The 16,313-nt window shown below is 41.1% G+C and overlaps 1 protein-coding gene across 1 annotated transcript in view; it reads left to right on the top strand.

Annotated features, from left to right (window-relative positions):
- Window positions 1-16,313, top strand: part of SMYD3 (SET and MYND domain containing 3) — an 816,669-nt gene that overhangs the window by 618,897 nt on the left and 181,459 nt on the right. The window contains exons 6-7 of the mRNA XM_004375869.2: window positions 2,369-2,436; window positions 4,232-4,334. Coding sequence (XP_004375926.1) covers window positions 2,369-2,436; window positions 4,232-4,334 — 171 coding nt within the window. The remainder of the gene's footprint in view (window positions 1-2,368; window positions 2,437-4,231; window positions 4,335-16,313) is intronic.

Genomic DNA, 16,313 nt, shown 5'->3' with positions numbered 1-16,313 from the left:
ATGTTTCCTGGAGAAGGAGATAGGTATGTTGACGTTTCTCTTGTTAGCTGTTCCTTTTTAAAATTCCACCAGAATAAATCTATTTTGGAAAAACCTTTAATTTGATTCATAGTTCAGAAAAAAATTAATGTTTAATTTTGGTTTGATTCAAAAGTTAGCAAATTAGTTCTGTTTGGACTGGTTTTTTGTTGGTTATTTACTTCTGATAAAGTCCTAAATATACCTTAATATATGTTAAAATTCATATCTATCCCCCCAAAAAAATTCATGCCCATTTAAAAATGTTTGAAGTTTCTAAAAAAAAGAACACTGGCTTTTTTGTTCTGTATTTTTACCATCCATTTTATACTTTCAAATATATATAGGCAGTATACTGTTGCAGCTTAATGCAAAACAGATGCCCTTTTAACCATTTAACTAGTATGTGTTTAAAATGTGTGTGTGTGCATCGGTTTATTTCCTGATTTGAAACTGCAGTGTTATCAGACTTTTAGAGGAAAAATGCCAAATCATAGTTTGCACTCAATTTCATATAAAAGCTTTTTGGAGCAGTGGAAGAGTCTCAAAGGACTGAATGCTTTTTCATACTTTATGTACTTTCATATCAACCTGATTTAGAGAAATTCATTGTCACTGCTTTTTCCTTTACAGAAACTCTATAAAATGACCAGCATCCATTTGTAGTCACTAGTTCATCACAAGCCCTATGGTCTCCTCTTCGACTTTCTTTTGGATGAGCTTTGCTCTGTTTCATCCTAAATTTATATACTTAGCCCTAACTGCTCCGCTGAACCCCAGTTGCTCACTCTTAGTCTTAGCTTGGGTATCTAATAGACCATTTCAAATGTAACTAAAACAGAACTATTAGACTTCCCAGCTCTGCAACCAAATCTGTTCTTTTCACGGTCACATTTATAATCTTCCAAGACTATAATCTTCCACTTGCTCAAGCCAAAAACTCTAGCATTCTCCTTAACTCTTTTTATTCCCCGTAAACAAACCATTAGTAAATCCTGTTGGCAGTACCAACCCCATCTGCCCCATCTACTGCTACCAACATCCCAGTCACTATCATCTTTCATCTGGGCTGTTGCTGCACCCTCCTGCTTGGTTTCTCTCCTTCCACCCTTGCCCTTTTACAGCGCATTCTTGGCACAACACCCAAAGTGATCGTATAAAAACAGATACCAGATGCCTTCATTCCTTGGCTCAGAATCCCTTAATGGCGTTCTGTCCCATTCAGAATAAAATCCAAGGTCCTTCATATGGCCATAAGGCCCTGAATGATCTAGCTACCTCTCTGATCTCAGATTCCACCTTTCTTCTTTTTACATAATCTGCTTTAGTCACAGGAGCCTCCTTGCTGTTACTCTACACCTACATCAAGCACATTCCTACCTCAGGGCCTTTGCACTTGCTCTTTTTCCTGACATGATCTCTCATTGCCTAGATGTGTACATGTTAATTCCTTCAGGTCTCTCCTTAAATGTTACTTCATCCTAGAGGATTTCCTGACTACCATTTTCCCTGCAGTCTTTCCCTCTGTTACTACACTTTATTTTCCTCCTTATTCATCCCTTCTGACAATTTATCTATCATTGAGTTTTTCATCAGTCTTCCTCACTAGAATATATGCTCCATGAAGGTACACTGCTGTCTCCCCAACACCTGTATCAGGCAGTGATGTGTGACCAGGACGAAGGATTTCTGATTCCAGGTCCAATGCTCTTACCACCCTCATACATTTGCCTTATCCTGCAAATGAGGTTTTAAGTTCCTTGAACTCAGTGATGGGGGCTAGAACCGTGCTGTGTGCGAGGTTCCGTGTGCCTAGTAAACTCGAGGTTGACTGAATGCCGTCCTGTGCTCATTGTGGCTGTCGTTTTTTAATCCCAGACCCACTCTGGGTGTACTTCACTCTTTATAGTAATAAAAGGCAGGCTGCTGTTACTCCTCAGATACACAGCAGCATTTGGAAACTGCAGGCAGTTTGAGTGAAAAATCTGATATGGTAGGAGTCTAGTTCTCAATAAACAGCTTATGTGTGTTCTGCATTTTGAACGTTTCATGTAACTGTGTAACTTTTGTGGGGGATTAGACTGAAATTAATAGGCCCAGTACTGGTTTAATCCTGTGTTTTTATTATAGGATGTTGGTATTTCTGCACTTAACCAACTGTTGCTCTTAAGGAGAGTGTATCCCAGATAGGTTTTTTTGCAAATGAAAGAGCATCCCTGTTTCATTTGGATCTTTCCAAAGCAACTACTAAAAGTCTCCTACGTTTTATTTTGAAAATTTTCATTCTCTTGCCTATGAGGTTTCTTAAGTGCCGCTGGTAATCCTGATTGTCTCTCCCTTGTTTTTACAGGTGATCTGTAACTCTTTCACCATCTGTAATGCAGAGATGCAGGAAGTTGGTGTTGGCCTATATCCTAGGTATGGTAAACGGTATTTCATTTACTGGAAGGAACCACTTTAGTTCCCACCTAGCTCCCCAGCCTTTTGGCGGTAGTTAGAACAGCTATTGCAGCAGCTGGTTCAAGGTCCAAGCTTGATGCTTAATGATAAATTACAAGAAAATAGAAAATGCTAAGTTTAAGCAATTTTATAACCCCACATTTTGTGCTGTGGTAGTAACAGAGACAGATCTCAGACCTAAATTCTAGTTCTCAGGGGCACTTTAGGGTAAGAAGTCAAGGATTGTGGGTGCTAATAAACAATCAGGCTAAGATTTAGTCACCCCGCCACTGCCCTGATCTTATTCCCCCACCTCCAGGGCTGAAGCACATGATTATTTCATTGTACTTGCTGGACTGTCCCAGTGGGTTCGTCTCGTCTGTTGGGTTCGTGTACTCTGAGCCCCGTTGCTCCAGGAGGCAAGGAAAGCTTGAGGGCTTGGCCTTCTGAAGTGCCATCTCCAGCTATCGCTGAAGTGAACTTTGGTGACGGAGCTACTAGACTGCCCTGCCAGAAGCACTACAGAGTCATTCCCACTTTCATTTTGTTTTTATGCCATTACGGTCCAAATGAAGGAGCACTAATGGCGCAGTGGTTGCATGCTCGGCTGCTGCCCAACAGGTCAGCAGTTTGAACCCACCAGCAGCTCTGCAGGAAAAAGATGTGGCAGTCTGTTTCCATAAAGATTGGAAACCCTATGGGGCAGTTCTCCTCTGTCCTATAGGGTCACTATGAGTCAGAATCGACTTAGTGGTAACGTGTTTGTTTGTTTTGGAGTTCAAATATAAACATACTCTTTCTTATAATTAATTGTGAATCTAAGAATTTAGTTTCTTTTATTATTTCTCAAAAGTACCATAGGCTATTTGTAGTGGTTCTCAAAAAGCAGTAACTAGTGGTTCAGAGATAAGTTCTGAGTTAAGACCACCTGATTCAAACTCAGTCAACACTTACTAGTTGTATGTCCGTGGACAAGTCATTTAACTTCAATGTATCAGATTCTTTATCTATAAATGATCCTTGTAAGATTGTTGTGATGATTAAATTTGATAATACATGCTTATGTGCTAACAAAGTGCTCACTTAAATTATTATAATTTATTATCAATTTATGGCGGCGACTTAAGTTCAGCCCATTTCCCAGATGGTAAAAATGCACCTCCAGGGTAATCATATTACTAGACCAAGGCCCAGAATGCATCAGGAACTAGTTAGGAAGATAACCTCAGCATTCTGTTTTATGGAGGTAGTCCTAATCATTTTTCAGTCTAGTTGTGGATATAGAATATGGAATATAGATATAGAATATCCACAGCAGAGGTGACAGTTCCTCCAAAGGAGCTCAACAAATGAGATCCTGTGTGCGAAAGGTCAGTGGTATCTTGGATACAGTGATTACTGCTACATTCAATTGGCTCAGATATTATTTCATTGTCGGTCAGTTTTTTTCCCATCTTCATGTTAGGTTGCCTTAGTGGGTGGTTTCTAATGAGACAGTTGCCTCCTCACCTCTACCTTGGAAAAAGGCTCAGAAAATGTTCTATTAACAAACATTCCTCATTAGTCTCCATCGTGGACAGCATTTTACTTCATGTGAGGTGGGCTGGTCGCCTTTCTGTGAATGCCACAGAGCACTCCATCACTGAGGCCATGTCCACCTTACTCTTCCCACAAGCTCAAGTTTCTTTTGCCTGTAGTGTTCATTAAATGTAGCTGTTTGAGCTCTATCTGCTCAGCCATAATGGTCTCCCTCTTCTTTTTTTCTTCCCCTTAGTATGTCCTTGCTCAACCACAGCTGTGACCCCAACTGTTCGATTGTGTTCAATGGACCCCACCTCTTACTGCATGCAGTGCGGGACATCGAGGTGGGAGAGGAGGTAAGGAACCCATGCTGCCCACTGCTTGGCTTCCTTTTGCATCAAAGACCCCCTCTGTGTTTTTAAGGAACCCCCCCTTCTTTAAAACCAATCGTGCCTGAATAACACATTTTTATTGCTTTTCTGCCAAGCATAAGATATTATAATACAGTCACCTCTACCTAGTGACCTACCCATCCTTCGCTACTTCTCCCAGATTATAGACAGGCTAACATTTTTTGTCACCATCTTTCTGGATGAAGACAATTCCTATTGTATGTGTGCGAGAGAGGTGTGTGTGTATGACAGAGGGTGTGTGTTTTGTGCACACACACACAGGAGTCATTAACCTTCCCTGTGGTGACAGTTCAGCACCTCTACCATCCCCACATGTGGTCATCCTTCCTTTGCCAGGGAGGACGTCTGATCTTGTGAGTGGAATCCCAAGGGCTCACTCTCAGTGCCACGAATCTCATTTTGAAGATGACTCTATTTTATTTTTGTGTTAAGAAAGCAAACAGGTTTTACTCTTCCAGGCTGTTCTATTGAGCCTCTGTAAACCCATCAGTATTTCGGGTGATCATTTTAAGCAAAGATGCAAAGGGAATGGAGGACATGGACCTCCAGCTGTGAATTGGCTTTGGCCCTTCTCCTTGTGCAGACAGCCCAGCCAGCCTCTTTTGGTGAAAACCTCCAGAGAAGCCTGGGGTCTCACAGCCAACTGCTAACAGGCTAGTCTAGGGTCGCTGAACCTGAGCCTGCACGGGGTTTGCACAGTTCTGGGTTATAGATATTTATACTTTCTGGAATCCAGTTTCCTTCTACCGTCCAATTTGCTAAAGTGGATATTTATTGCAAGGAAAACAGTATCATAAGTTTTTATTGCATTTATGCAGCACTTAGCCTATAAAACCTGAACTCAGAGGCACCATATTTTATGTAGACAAGGGTTTGGCTTTGATAAGACTTCCTTCAAACTGATTTTTAACTGAATAAGCAGGTCTCTCACACAGCCACTTGCTGAATTTCCAGTTTTTAGGACCAGTGTTCTAAGTACACTGGGCCATCCATCAACAATATGGACAACCTAGATTTTTTTCCATAGGGCCATGTCATCAAGGCAAGTAAGAGGGGACCAGTATCCATTTTCAGCAACATTACACTTGGGGGCTGAGGGATGACTGTTGTTGTTGATAATGATGATGATGATGTGATGAGGTTTTAGTAAATTAAAAACAAAGCAATACAAAACAGGTTAACTTGACAAGGAAACAAACCAAAAAAGACTATGAGATATGGTTGGAGTTATCTGAAACAACAAAGAAACATTCTTATATCTTGTTCTCTAGGCGTGGCTGCCAGTTATTCTCCTCAGCTGGTTTTCATTTAATTGAAAAACCACCTTGTTTTCCAGTGCTTACTCCACTTTTTTTTTTACTTTCTTTTCTTTCCTCTCTGGAATAACAAGCAAATCCTTCTTCTTGCCGAATGCAAAGTAGTTCTACTCGGCACTAGGCCCTGAAAACTCAGATATTTTCCCCTATGGTACATATCAAAGCATCTCAACAAAGAGGGCCTCTTACACCAGCCCATTAAGGAAATAATTTCTCCTTATCATTATACTGTCCTGGTGAATGAAATTTTCTCCGCTCAGTTGTCCTCCCTCTTGCTGCCCACTATTTCTACCTGTCTTAATGTAATATGCCCTTCCACCCCCTCTCAAACACCATCTCGTCTATAAAGATTTTCCAAATTAATTAAAGATGTTTCCCTCTGAGATCCCCCATATAGTGTTTATTAGTATATCTTTGGCACTTATTCTAGCTCTTCTGGTAAATTCTGTTGAGATGGGAACATTTCAAACCTTAGACCAAGGAGAGCCAGAAAATTGCACAAAGCTCCACAATAACAGAGCTTGCTGTGGAAATTTCTTACATTTTTTTCTCCACATACAGCCATCCTTTGGGCCACCTTTGGATCATTTGCCTTCAGACCAGCACCATTTATAGCACTTTTCTTTTTAAGGATTTTCATTGTAATGCTGAGTTTCTTGTGTTTTTGTTTTTTGTCTTCTCACTTACACACCTGCTACACAGAGATGTTTGTGTTATGGTTTGAGTCATGGCTCATGTGCCTGGTTGCTAATGGCCACTCCTTCAGGGTTGTGTTAAGCTATGAAATACTTTTTATGGTCTGACAGTCTTATAAACGAATTGATCAAGGAAGAAAGCTGGATAGTCCAGGCCATCCTCATGGGAATTCCTGGTTAGAAGAGGTTGTAGCAATGACAAACAATGCCGTTGGATGCCAGCATTCTCTGGAGCTGCATCATATGGGAGAAATGTGATTTGCATAAACTGAGCGTATCCGTATACCTAATGTCAGTTTTAATCTAAAATGTTTTGAAAGTAGAAGAGTCTGTTTCATCTCTCAGTCTGCTTTACTTATTTGTAATTCACTTAGCAGACGTTCACTGTGCGCTTACTGGGTGTCAGGTACTGGGTTAGGCATGGGGAATACCAAGATGGGTAAGACCCTATCTTTAATGAGATTAAAGTTTGAGTTGAAGAAACTGACTCAGAATGGAAAACAATCATAGAGTATGAGAAGTACAGTGGTGTAAGTGTGCACAGGGCTTTATGGACATTCAGAGCAGGGGCACCCAAGTAGTGGAGGAGGGGATGTGGAGGGTTAAAGAAAGCTTCCATAGAAGTGGCTCCTAGAGTTTTAAAGACCCATAGGGTGGGATGATGCAAGGAAAGGCATTCTAGACAAGACACAGAGGCCAGAGACAGGATGATGAGTTCACAGAACACAGAGCAGATCAGATCAATAGACTGAAGAACTGAGGTGTGACTAGCAGATGAGGGAAGATGCAAGGACCACACTAAGGAGCCCCTTGTGGGTCTTATTAAGGAGCTTGTTTCATCTGAAGGTTCCATGACAGTGTCTGGCACATAGTAGGGACTTGGTAAATATATGTGGAAGGGAAAGGGACAGGCAATGGGGGGTCATTGAAGGGTTTTGAGCAAGGGAACTGCATTATCAGGTTTTATGTGTAGGAAAGGTTGACAGAATGTGGGTCAAGGTGATACAATAATCTAGGCAGGAAGTTTAGATGGCAGCCTGAAGTCAGATGGTGGCTTATGGTGGGGAAATCTGAGGAATAAAATATTTAGAAGCTAAAATTAGCAGAATTTGATGATTGACTGGCTGTGGGGTGAGACAGAGAGAAATGACAAGAATAATATGCAGGTTTGACTTCAAAAAGAAGTGAGATTTTTCAGTTGGATTTCTCTGCACTAACAAAGAGAACTTCAAAAAGCAAATTAGGAAAACAATACCATTTATAATAGCCCCTAAAAAGATAGAATACTTTGGAATAAATCTAACTAGGGACCTAAAAGACCTATACAAAGAAAACTACAAAACACTATTGCAAGAAACCAAGAGTCCTACATAAATGGAAGAGCATACCATCCTTATGGATAGGAAGACTTAACATTGTAAAACTATCAATACTACCCAAAGCGATCCATAGATACAATGCAGTCCCTATCCATGCTCCCGCCACATTCTTTAAAGAGATGGAAAAGCTAATCACCAACTTTATGGAAAGGAAAGAGGCCCTAAATAAGCAAAGCATTACTGAAGAAGAAGAATCAAAATAGTAGGCCTCATACTTCCCAATCTCAGAACCTACTATAAAGCCAAGGTGATCAAAGCAGCCTGGTACTGGTACAATGACAGATACACAGGACTAGTGGAACCGAATTGAGAACCCAGAAGTAAAGCCATCCACTTATGGACAGTTAATCTTTGAAAAAATATCAAAATCCATCAAACGGGGAAGAGATAGTTTCTTAAGAAATGGTGCTGGAAAAACTGGATATCCCTTTGTAGAAAAATGAAACAAGGTCTATACCTAATACCATATACAAAAACTAACTCAAGATGTATCAAAGACCTAAATGTAAAACCTAAAACTGTAAAGATCATGGAAGAAAAAAATAGAGGCAAACCTAGGGGCCCCAATTTATGGCATAAATAGACTATCAAACATAACTAAAAATGCGCAAACAGCAGAAGATGAACTAGACAACTGAGACCTCCTAAAAATTAAACACTTATGCACATCAAAAGACTCCTCCAAAAGATTAAAAAGAGAACCTACAGACTAGGAAAAAAATTTCGGCAATGACATATCCGACAAGGGATTAATCTGTAAAAGTCATCGAAACATTCAACACCTCAACAACAAAAAGACAAACAATCCAATTGAAAAATGGGTAGAGAGGAGAAAAGTGGGGTGCAGTACTCAAATTCTAGTGAAAAGACCAAACTTAATGGTTTGATTGAGACTGGAGGGACCCTGGAAGACCTGGCCCCTGGGCTTGCTGTTAGCCCAAAACTAAAACCATGCCTGAGGCCAACTCTTCAGACAAAGATTAGACTGGACTATGGGACACAGAATGATACTCGTGAAGAGTGTGCTTCTTAGTTCAAGCAGATACATGAGATTATATGAGCAGCTCTCGTCTGGAGGCGAGATGAGAAGCTAGAGAGGGTCAGGAGTTGGTTGAATGGACACAGGAAATCCAGGGTGGAAAAGAAGAGTATGCTGTCACAGTATAGGGAGAGCAAGTAGGGTCACAAAACAATGTATGTATAAATTTTTGTATGAGAGAATAACTTGAATTGTAGACTTTCACTTAAAGCACAATAGTAAAAAGAAAAAAAAATGAGTAGAGGTCATGAACAGACACGTCACCAAAGAAGATATTCAGATGGGCAACAAACACATGAAGAGATGTCTGCTATCTTTAGCCATTAGAGAGACGTAAATCAAAACTACAGTGAGATACATCTCATGCGAGCGATAATGGCACTGATCTAAAAAACAGAAAACACCAATTGCTGGTGAGGTACGAGGAGATTGGAACTCTCACACACTGCTGATGGGAATGTAAAATGGTGCAACCACTAGGAAAACAGTATAGCACTTCCTTAAAAAGCTAGAAATAGAAATACCATGTGATCCAGCAGTCCCATGCCTAGGTATATATCCTAGGGAAACAAGAGCTGTGACACGAATAGACATGCACACCCATGTACATTGCAGCATTATTCACAATAGCAAAAAGATGGAAACAAGCTAAATGCCCATCAGCGGATGAATGGATAAACAATCTGTGGAATATACACACATTGGAATACTACACAACGTTAAAGAATAACAACAAATCTGCAAAACATCTCACAACATGAATGAACCTGGAGGACATTATGCTGAGTGAAATAAGTCAGTCACAAAACGACAAATATTGTATGGGACTGCGATTATAAAAAGTCAAGAAAAGGTTTACACATAGAAACATTCTTTGATAGTTATCAGAGATGGGAGTGGGAGGGAAGGAAAATCACTAACTAAATAGTAGATGCATATTAATTTTGGTGAAGGGAAAGACAATATACATATGGAGGAAATCAGCACAAAATGACCAAGGCTAAGGAAGACACTGAGAGATACTCAAGAGTAATAGGCAACATTGGTAAACACTATTACGTATACAATCCTGCAACAACAGAAATAACAATTTTTGAGTGGATCTATGGGTAGATATGTAAGCTGAACAGGTGGCATAGGGAAGTACACTCACAAACAGACAATTTTGGCAGTAGGTATTTCTACATACATATCTGTATGTACTGCAAACATACTGATCTATACAACAGAGCATACAGGTGGCACAGTCATGAAAACTTCTTAGCTGTAACCAAATACCTTACAGGATTGAATCACTGGACTTGAGGGCTTAGGACCAAAGCCTCAGGGGTCCTCCAGGACATTTTGGCATGACATAGTCCATAAAGACCATGTTCTACATTTTACCTCGGTGAGTAGCACCTGGGGTCTTAAAAGCTTCTGAGCGGCCATCCGAGATGCAACAACTGGTCTCTTCCCATCTGGAGCGAAGAAGAGTGAAGAAAACCAAAGACTCAAGGGAACAATCCAGAAGACTAATGGACCACTAGCCTGACACCAGAAGAACTAGATGATGCCTGCCTACCACTACCGACCACTCTGACCAGGATCACAATAGTAGGTCCTGGACAGAGTGGGAGAAAAACATAGAACAAAATTCAAATTCATAAAAAAGACTAGACTTATTCGTCTCATAGAGCCTAGGAGAACCCTTGAGACTGTGACCCTTAGACACCCTTCAAACTGGAAACTGAATCCAGTCCCAGAGATCACGTTATAGCCAAACAATAGACAGGTCTATGAAGTGAACAATAACACCCGATAGGAAAGTGCACCTCAGAACAATCAACTATACAAGACTGACAGGGCACCATTTACCCAAGAACAAAGTTCAGAAGGCAGGAAGGGGCAGGAAAGCTGGGCAGATGGGAATGAGGAACCCAGGGAAAAAGAGGGGGAGTGCTGGCACGTTGAGGGGATTGCAACCAATGTCACAAAGTAAACTGTGTATAAATTGTTGAATTGGAAACTAATTTGCTCTGTAAACTTTCACCTAAATCACAATAAAGTGTTATTCAAAAAAAAAAAAGTGAAATTTTTGAAAATCTTTTTTCAGTTCAGAGCCAGTATTAGCAGAAAAATTTGTTATTGTGACAGTGTAATTTACATAGTGAAAATAAGGTCTAATTTTAATTTCACCTTATTGTCCACTCAGTTATAGTCGATAAAAAGATGGTTTCATGGAAAAAGGGTTCATTGTGCCCAGAAATTTTTAAGCAACGTAGTTAAGATTAAGCACATCTTCTCTTGATGTTACTCTAATGCTGGAAATGATTTGCTTGCATTTTTCATACAGCTGCAGTAAAATGACAAAGCAATGGTTAGTGGCATTAATATTTTAATGCTGTTTTGTTCTATGTCATTAAAGCATCAACTGATCAATGGCAAAGGTTCATATATATCTGTTCCCACTAAATAAGCCCTACATTTAGTGAACAGATTCTCCATTAAAACTGGTGAGTCGATGAATCTTTAATAATGCTTTTTGTCTTTGGATGATGAAAGGATTTAGCTGTCATTGTTTTTTGTCGTTGTTACGTGCCGTAGAGTCGATTTTGACTCGTAGTGACCTTATAGGATAGAGTAGAACTGTCCCATAGCGTTTCTAAGGCTGAAATGTTTGTGGAAGCAGACTGCCACATCTTTTCTCCTGTGGAGAAGCTGGTGGGTTCGAACCATCAACCTTTCAGTTAGTAGCCACACGTTTAACCATTGTCGCACTGGGACTCCAGGCTGTCATTACCAGTTAATAATCTGGCTTTGTTTTTAACAAAAAATATGAATAAAAATATTTTTGCCATTGAGTCCTTCAGATTTGCTACAGTGTGTTTTGCCAACTTCAGTGGCATGAAAGAGAGGCACAAAGGGAAGAATGGTTCAGTCTTCAGTGGGGCAGTCTTCACTGGAAGAGGCCTGTTTGAGCCAAGCTTGCAGGATGAGAAAGCTCTGAGTACACTGAGTGTGGAGGGAACGGCGTGGCCCGTGAGCCAGTGATCACACATTCGTGCCACCATGGCATGCCTTGTCTTACATGCCTTGTGAGGTGTAGCAAGTTATGTAATTGTGACGGGCTGTAGGGTGCGGGGAGAGATGTTGAGGCTAGAAAGGCAGGCAGAAAATTAGTTGGGGAAAGTGTGGTGTGTCTTGTTAAGAAGTATAACTGTCATCCCACAGGCGATGAGAAACCATCGAGAGTCTTCATGTAGAGAAATGTCATGATCAGATTTGAGTTTTAGGAAGAGCTTTCTCAAAGCAGTTTAGAAGATGAAAGGTAGACTGAAGGCAGCAGGGAGGCCAGTTAGAAAGCCATTGGATTGTCTAGGTAATGGTTACAGGCAGTCACAGAATGCTGATGGAGCCTGTAAGAGTCTGTTTATTGGGGTTAAGTGAACTAGTCTCCTGTTGCCCATTCACTGTGTGGCATGATCACTTGTGAGTTTTGGCCCTTGTAATAAAGACTTGGGTTAGTCAAGTGCTTTTCTCCAGTGTGACAGGCCCTGGATTTGGTGGCTTCACACCCAATAACTACTGCTCATCAACCTGATCTGATAACTGTGGCTGGTGACTAAGAGCCCCTGGGCTAGGCTGAGAATTAGGGTCCTAGAGTTATCCCAGGGGTGAACATAGCGATCATCTCATTTTACCACTGCACCTCATATAAAGAAACTGGGGCCCAGAGCCTAATGATATAAAATGAATGGATATGCTGGCCCAAACTTACTAACAGGCTGTTTCAAAAAGTATACTTAGAAATTGGCTATTTGGAATTTGGAACATAGTGTTTTCTAGAAACAAAAGGAACTTGCCTGATGTGATGGCCCTTTGCCCCTCGGAGGCATCCCTAGGCAAAAGAGAGATCTGGGGAATTAAAAAGTGGCTGTGGTTTCAGCTGAAGGAGCCCAGTTGTTACAGAACAAACAGAAATCCAGGCATGGGCTTGACTATTTCAGGTTTGATGGTGCTGCCTCTTCTACAGCCCCCAGCAGTCTGAGAAGCAGCTGTGATACTGTGAAAAGAGCATCAGGCTTGAATCAAGAGATCTGGGTGCAAACCCCAGCTGGACCTGGTTTTAAGAACTTTGCTGATTTTCAGTGTCCGTGCTGCTTTGCTAGCACCTAGAAGATATTTAATACTCATTGTTTTCTTACTTCATAAGGGCAGGTCCTCTTGTTTTTGCATATGGAGTAGCATGATAATGTTGCCTAACACCTGATGGATCTATAGGGAGCCAGCCAGACAGAGCAGGCTGTGGCTTTTGTCACCTGGTGATCACCAGGGTTGATCTGACAGATCTGTCTGGGCCGGGTGTCCTTCCTCCCTGACTGCTTTAATGAGGCCCTCCCGAAGCTGCATGTTCTGTCAGAGGATGGCCTGCTTTGCCCTACCACCCTTTCCAAACAAGTAAGGTCATGTTTTGGAGACATGAGATGCTTTCTTTTAAGTTGAAGAAAAACCACATGGAGTGTTTTGCTCTAGGGAGTTTTTGTCATCTCCTTCTTTGGATAATCCTGCCTTCTTCCTTTTCTACAATACCTCTTTTTCCCCCTACCACACATGCCCCCATAATTACTTTCTACATTTAAAATGAAATGAATGAGTCATTTATACTGTATGTTAGAAGCTGATGTAGGTTACAGCAGAAGAATAACTAGAGAAGGGTGAGGGAGTCAGGGGTGCCGGGGTGGGTTGGGAATCGGGTCGCTATTTTGGATAGGGTGGTCAGGTCGGATCTTAGTGAGGAAGTGAGGTTTAAACAAAACTCACAGGAGGTGAGAGAGGTCACCATAGTGGATCTAGGGGGAAGGGCAGTGGAATAACCCAGGGATAATTATGTGTGAGGAACAGCAAGAAGGCAGGGTAGGCTGGAGCAGAGCAGGGGAGAACAGGCAGTGAACTCAGAGGGGGAACAGGGCCCATTATGTGAAGCTACATTACGTGAAACTACCAGGTTTTAAAAGTTTTTTTTCCCTAACCCGTTGCAGACCAATGCTTTTGTTAAATACGATGAAAATAAACTACTAGAAAAATGATTTTAAAAAAACACACAAAATAAATGTTTCATTATTGTTGTTGTTAGTTGCCCTCAAGTCAGTTCCACTCATGGCACCCCATGTGTGTCAGAGTAGAACTGCTCCATAGAGTTTTCAAGGCTGTGACTTTTTGGAAGCAGATCACCAGGCCTGTCTTCCAAGGCGCCTCTGGGTGTGTTCGAACCACCAGCCTTTTGGCTACTGGCTAAGTGCTTAACTTTTTGAGCCACCTGTTGTTGTTAGGTGCCGTTGAGTCAGTTCTGACTCATAGTGACCCTGTGTACAACAGAATGAAACACTGCCCAGTCCAGTGCCATCCGCACAATCATTGTTATGCTTGAGCCCACTGTTGCAGCCACCGTGGCAATCCATCTTGTTGAGGGTCTTCCTCTTTTTCACTGGCCCTGTACTTTACCAAGCATGATGTCTTTCTCCAGGGACTGATTCCTCCTGATAACAAGTCCAAAGTATGTGAGAGGTGGTCTCACCATTTTGCTTCTAAGGAGCATTCTGGTTGTACTTCTTCCAAGACAGATTTGTTTGTTCTTTTGGCAGTGCATGGTATATTCAATATTCTTTGCCAACACCACAATTCAGAGGTGTCAGTTCTTCTTCTGTCTTCCTTATTCATCATCCAGCTTTTGCACGTCTACGAGGCGATTGAAAACACTATGGTTTGGGTCAGGTGCATCTTAGTCCTCAAAGTGACATCTTTGCTTTTTAACACTTTAAAGAGGTCTTTTGCAGCAGATTTGCCCAGTACGATACATGTTTTGATTTCTTGACAGTTGCTTCCATTGGTGTTGATTGTGGATCCAGGTAAAATGAAATCCTTGACAACTTCCATCTTTTCTCTATTTATCGTATTGTTGCTGATTGGTCCAGTTGTGAGGAATTTTGTTTTCTTTGCAGCACCTAGGGACTCTGTTTTATTATTAGAGTCACGTAAAATTACTGTCATCAAATTACTATAAAAGTTTCTAAATGTTAACTTTGCATTCTATTTTAAATTATTTCGTCGTGAACTAGTAACCAGCAGTTTGCAGACTAGCACCAGTCCATGGACCACACTTTGAGTTGCACGATAGGAGTCCATTGGCCTTCACTCCAAGCGACAGGGAGCTGTTGGAGGGTTTTGAACAGTGGAGAGACCTGATCTGACTTACATTTTAAGTGAGTCACTCTGGCTAGAAGATGGAGTGCGGGGCACAAGGGAAGAAGCAGAAAGTCTAGTTGGGAGACTGATGCATTTTATAGGCAAGAGATGAGGGTGGCTTGGACCAGGATAGTACTGTTAAAAACGGTGAAGTGGTTGGTTATAGATGTATTTTTAAGTTAGAGCTGACAGAACTTCCTAGTAGATTGGATGGAGCCTGTGAAAGAAAGAAGTCAAGGATGTCTGAGCGATTTCAGCGTGGGTAACACAAAAGGTCAGTTACCTTCACCTGAGATGGGGAAGGCTCCAACGAAGATGCAGATTTGAGGGGAAAATCAGGATTCCATTTTGTATAGTTTGAATTAGACTTTCAGTATAAAGGAGATCTACTCAAGTGAGAAATGTTTAAACATTACTGTGTTGACTAGTGACCTATGACTTTCTAAGTAGACTCGTAGGGCTAGAAAGAAACTTGAGTCCCTAAGTATATCCTCTCACTTTCTGTATGATCTTTTACTGCCTATGGTGGGGCATGGTCACTGTATTTAAAGTCCAAGGAAGTCAATTTAAGAGCCTCTGTCAGTGATACATTCTGACATTAAACTGTCCCTATTTGGAAACTTTGCCACATTTTTTACCTAGCCACAATAAGAGAACTGCCTCCTTTCTTAATTTCAAAGATACCAACTTTGGATGACCCTCCATTGCATAAGGCAGCTATAGGGTTTATTAGGATTTAAGAGCAATCTGGCTGCATCATCTGCCAGCTCTTAGATTGCCAGGGTTAGTTTGGCTTCTCTGATTGCCAGTGATATAGAATTACTGAACCTACAGCAGCTCTTGATATACTATTTAGTGAAAAAAAGAGTAAGGTACAAAAGTGTATAATGGTCATGAGCCCACTTCTTTAAAATAAATATATGGTACACATGTGCATACCACATAACACAGACTGGAAAGAAATACATTAAAATTTTACATGCACAGGTGAGTACATATGTCTGCATCGACAGAAGTATCTATATGTACATGTATATTCAGATATGTGTGTGCACGCATATGTATTCATAGAGGACATAGTTACAGACACTTCTCAGACGTAACCAAACACCTTGCAAGAATAGTTTTTGAGATTTGAAGGCTTAGGACCTTACTCTTACGGGACAGCTCAATCAGTTGGCACCACAAAGTTAATGTTCTGCATCCTCGTGAAGGTGCATCTTCACTAGGTTTGGGTCAGGTGCATCTTAGTCCTCAAAGTGACACCA

The sequence above is a fragment of the Trichechus manatus genome, unplaced genomic scaffold, assembly GCF_000243295.1.
Source record: "Trichechus manatus latirostris isolate Lorelei unplaced genomic scaffold, TriManLat1.0 scaffold00039, whole genome shotgun sequence".
Classification (NCBI taxonomy): domain Eukaryota; kingdom Metazoa; phylum Chordata; class Mammalia; order Sirenia; family Trichechidae; genus Trichechus; species Trichechus manatus.
Note: the sequence above shows the minus strand (reverse complement) of the source record. Positions and strands in the feature narration are given on the sequence as shown.